Source organism: Cibotium barometz, chromosome 14 (assembly GCF_041138505.1).
Source record: "Cibotium barometz isolate CiBa-2024 chromosome 14, ASM4113850v1, whole genome shotgun sequence".
Classification (NCBI taxonomy): Eukaryota; Viridiplantae; Streptophyta; class Polypodiopsida; order Cyatheales; family Cibotiaceae; genus Cibotium; species Cibotium barometz.
Window position 1 is genome coordinate 27,771,098 of NC_141059.1, and position 3,927 is coordinate 27,775,024.

The 3,927-nt window shown below is 44.7% G+C and overlaps 1 protein-coding gene across 4 annotated transcripts; it reads right to left on the minus strand.

Moving 5' to 3' along the window:
- Window positions 1-299: 299 nt before the first annotated feature.
- On the minus strand, window positions 300-3,193 carry LOC147631881 (uncharacterized). 4 transcript variants are annotated; one of them, XM_086808441.1, is made up of 4 exons: window positions 3,105-3,193; window positions 2,518-2,663; window positions 2,278-2,398; window positions 300-2,168 (listed from the first exon to the last, which is right to left on the minus strand). In XM_086808441.1, the coding sequence occupies exons 2-4, from the start codon at window positions 2,565-2,567 to the stop codon at window positions 633-635; spliced, it is 1,707 nt and encodes a 568-aa protein (XP_086664567.1). In that variant the 5' UTR covers window positions 2,568-2,663; window positions 3,105-3,193; the 3' UTR covers window positions 300-632. The 4 variants fall into 4 exon arrangements, with proteins under 4 accessions (XP_086664567.1, XP_086664568.1, XP_086664566.1 ...); XM_086808442.1 differs by lacking the exon at window positions 3,105-3,193 and adding an exon at window positions 2,943-2,961; XM_086808440.1 differs by lacking the exon at window positions 3,105-3,193 and adding an exon at window positions 2,738-2,924 and having other exon boundaries at window positions 2,518-2,659.
- Window positions 3,194-3,927: the final 734 nt, after the last annotated feature.

Here is a 3,927-nt window from a genome sequence, read left to right on the forward strand (position 1 = left end):
AAAACCTGGCATGAACAATCTTAAACACAGAGACATATGAGAGCCTTATGGAAGAGCTTTAACCCCTCATGGCTCAACAAGCCTTGAGAGTGTTTTAAATAAAGGAAACATCATTAATGTCAGGGAGTTAGTTATCAAAGTAGGGATTTTAAGACATTGTTAAGCATCGAATGTCAAGGAAAATTAGCCGTGTACGCCTTGAGATTTCGCTTTCTACACACAATTCTTCACACAATCGACGAACCTCTAGTAAAGATCTACGTTTAAAGAATGTTATATGAATATAGACAGACATTGGGACCTTATTTCTCATTGAAATTGAGCTTGGGATCTGCAGTGCTATACATGCTTGATCATCTCCTTGCCCTTATCTTAATCCATAGCTTCTAAACCTCGATAATTATGAGAGAATCCACTAAACTTCCTCTTCAAAAACACATAAGAAGAGAAAAGGATAATAATGACCTATGATGTACTTGTCCCATTGATAGTGCTTTGTGAAGCATTCCATTGGCTTGGCCATCCATGTCTTCACAACAACACCATAGAACATTCCTTTATTAACCCCTGAATAATAGACCGTCGTGGAGTCTTTGCCGCAGACGCAGGCCATGAGGAGCATTTTCTACATATCAATCAGTGTATAAGGTGATGCCATTACCAAGGTGCAACTCCCCTCTTGGTTGAAGTTGGGCTTCAAAACCAGGCATCATAAAGTTCGCAGAAACTGAGCTGCTTCTCCTGAGCCCATCATGCCTCTCAAAAGCAGAAAACCCATGATCAGAAGTCGGCGAGACAGGAAGATGAATGATTGGATCATGGCTGTGCACTTCAGGTCTTCTAGAATGGTATGGGGGCTGATAACGTGCATCTCCATGGTAACCAACATAAGCTTTTCCATCTGCTGCTGTTGGTGTAAAGGGCTCATGTTTATCCTCTGTATAAGAAGTGCTGTGCTGCCCTTCATCTCTCAACTGCTGCTTTGCTAGATGCAGGGCCATTAGAGTGTCTCCAAGTTTCCCGTTTTTGTCATCCACAAGGGCAAGAATTGCATCACTGATATGTGCTGCTGGATTCCTGTTGAGCCCAGATACTTCAGAGGGCAAAGGTTCTCTACTTTGATATGCTGTGCTTGGAAAATACATGTGCCCCCTTTTGTGATCTGCATTCCTGTTACTAGCAAATGGTGTTTCTCCCAACGACACATTATGCATGTGGTGATCATTGTTTGTATTGGTCACGTCATATGGAAGGCCATTGATTGGAGAAAACCCTGGATGTGTCTCCTTGGGTCTCAATCCAGCCAGACTCTTTGTGCTTGGCATTTCGCATTGGGTCATCTCATCATGCTGTAGCCAATGGGCATGCTGCCTGGTCTTATCAGCATGCCTTATCAAGTCATCAGAAATTCTTGGACTCAGAGACTTGCCGGCACTTGATGACTCATTGGCAAGGGCATACACTTTATGGCCACCAGACAAACTTTCATCTGACTCAACCTTTCTATCAACTTCCTGATGCACAACCATTTGATTGGCCAAGGGTAGGACGGAAGGCAAGTCAGTCTCTGCATTGCATTCCAGCTTTACAGGTCCTTCAGCATGCTTTTCTGAATCGCCAAATGTTCTTCCAGGTTCAAGGAGACAAGACTGCTCACTGTAACCTTTGTTACTCTCCTCCAGCACTTGACCTGCTGAGAGAGCCCCATTGCCAATATCTATGATAAGGCCAGTGTTTACAACATGCTGATGACTGAGTTCTCCATCATCACCATTTGCACTGCATTTGTCCACTTCAGAATGGTCATTTTCTGGAGTTTTCTTCAAATTACATCGGGTTTCAGCCAAAGTGTCATCCCCGGAAGTGTGCCCTTCATGAGTTCTTTCATGACCATTGGTTGGGTGTAAGTTTAAAGGATCATCGAGATCCACTGGCTCTTCTTCCATAACAGCATGGCATGCCTCCTCACCAAATGAATGTTCAGATTCCACATCTTTGGACACCATTTCTTCACCTTCAAGGTTTTCTAATGGTAGAGATGTGGTGAACATGGCCTGCTCCATGGCAAGGCCTTTGGCTTTCAAGGCTTCAAGAACCTCCTTCATGACAGCTTCTGCCTTCTTCCTGTACTCGATCTCTGCATCAAGACGGGCTTGCAGCTCAGAAACCTGACAGAGAGACATAATGTGTATGTTTAGACCTTTTGCCATCTGCTTTAAGTTGGGTCCTACTTGCAAAAACAGTGTAAAGGTCTGCCACAGCCACCATATGACATACCTTGTCTGCAATTTGCTGAGCTTGCTGCCGAGCTTCTTTAGATGCTGCCCGCTCTGACAACAGTCTTGCTCTCAAAGATTCTATGGTTGCGACTGATGCATCGCTAGCAGGGGCAGGAATCCTGCAGAGAAAGACACATGCATAAGCTTGTAGAATGCATTGATAGTGGTTGCTTAATTTCTGTGTAAGAAGAAGAGTCATAATGAAAGCAGTCATCCCACTTTGAGTGCTATCACAGACCTTTCAGAAGCTTGACCTTCCACCATCGCTTCTTGGCAGTTGACAGTCATTGGCTTGTGTCTATAGAAAGGCTTGGTCCTTGTTGAGCCTTGGCATCATTGAGCAGAGAGAGGTAGACTTTTTTTGAGCCGTTGAAGTAAGGCTACCTGCAGAAAGCCATAGTTGAGTCAGCAAAGGAAAAGCTCATAAGTAAAGTTCAAGAGAGATGCAGGAGAAAGACCTACCTTCTAGCCAAAAAGATGCAAATGAATGGCTTTCTTGTTCTGCAAAAAAACACGGCTCAAACCAAGGTATGGCTTCTGAAGGTGGATAGATGATGGATTAAGATCTCTCTGTAACTCTCTCACTCTCTCCCTTTCTCTCACACACACACACACACAAAGCAAAGGAAAGGGCGATTTGGGGGGGGGTATAGATGCAGCTACCGGATCGCGCTAGACAACCTTAGCCACAGGACTGTTCTGCGGATAGCTTGCTTTCCAGCTCAGTCAGTGAGCTACAGAGACAGAATCTCAGAGGACAACAGGGAGAGAGAGAGGGCACATCAGGGAAGGCAAACAGGTCACATCACGGGTACTGTAGCTCACCTGGGAGGCTGAGTGACGAGTCCTGGCCCCTAGGCTGCGGGCCAGGATAAGAAGGACCGCTGGCCTCCCGTCAGTCACGAGTCCCGAGTTGCTTGCAAAGAAAAAGCTGAAAACAGATGACTTCTACGTCGTGCGGTGGCCAAAAGCTGTTTTGGCTAGCAGCCGTACCTACTGCATGTGCCCAGAAAAAAAAAAAGAAGAAAACAAAACCCCAAAAAAAAATAGAAGGAAAAAAAAAGTCGGTGGTTTCAAAGATGGGTTGTTGAAACTACCCTAGCATTGCTGCGGTGGACCAAGGTTCTAGAAAAGAACTATTCCCCCTCTCTCTCTCTCACACACAGAGCACATACTCACACTCTCTCCTCCCCCACAAACTATCTCCTACGTAGAATCCTCTGCCTCTCTCTGTCTCTCTCTCACACACACACACTTAAATAGATTTATACACACATATATATAATTTTAATTAATTAAATTTTAATGGCATGGATGAGTAGTGAGGTGTGCTCACTCTCAAATAAATGCATCCTACATGTAATGCCTTTCTCTCTCTCTCTCTCTCTCTCACACACACACACACATATGCACATGCACACCCTCTCTCTCTCTCTCTCTCACATACACATGCACACACTTTCAAATATCGAAACTCTCTCTCTCTCTCTCTCTCTCTCTCTCTCTCTTACACACACACACACACACACACACACACATGTACACACATGCACATGTACTAATGAAAACACACACTCTTTTCTCTCACACACTCTCACACATAGACTTCCACATCTCTGTCTCTCTGTGTTTCTCTCTCTCTCTCTCT

Coding starts and splice junctions, on each gene's coding strand:
- LOC147631881 (XM_086808441.1), bottom strand. CDS start 2,567: ATGACTGTCAACTGCCAAGAAGCGATGGTGGAAGGTCAAGCTTCTGAA. Junction 2,399..2,517: donor GAAGGTCAAGCTTCTGAAAG/GTCTGTGATAGC, acceptor CTTTCTCTGCAG/GATTCCTGCCCCTGCTAGCG. Junction 2,169..2,277: donor CTCAGCAAATTGCAGACAAG/GTATGTCATATG, acceptor TCTCTCTGTCAG/GTTTCTGAGCTGCAAGCCCG.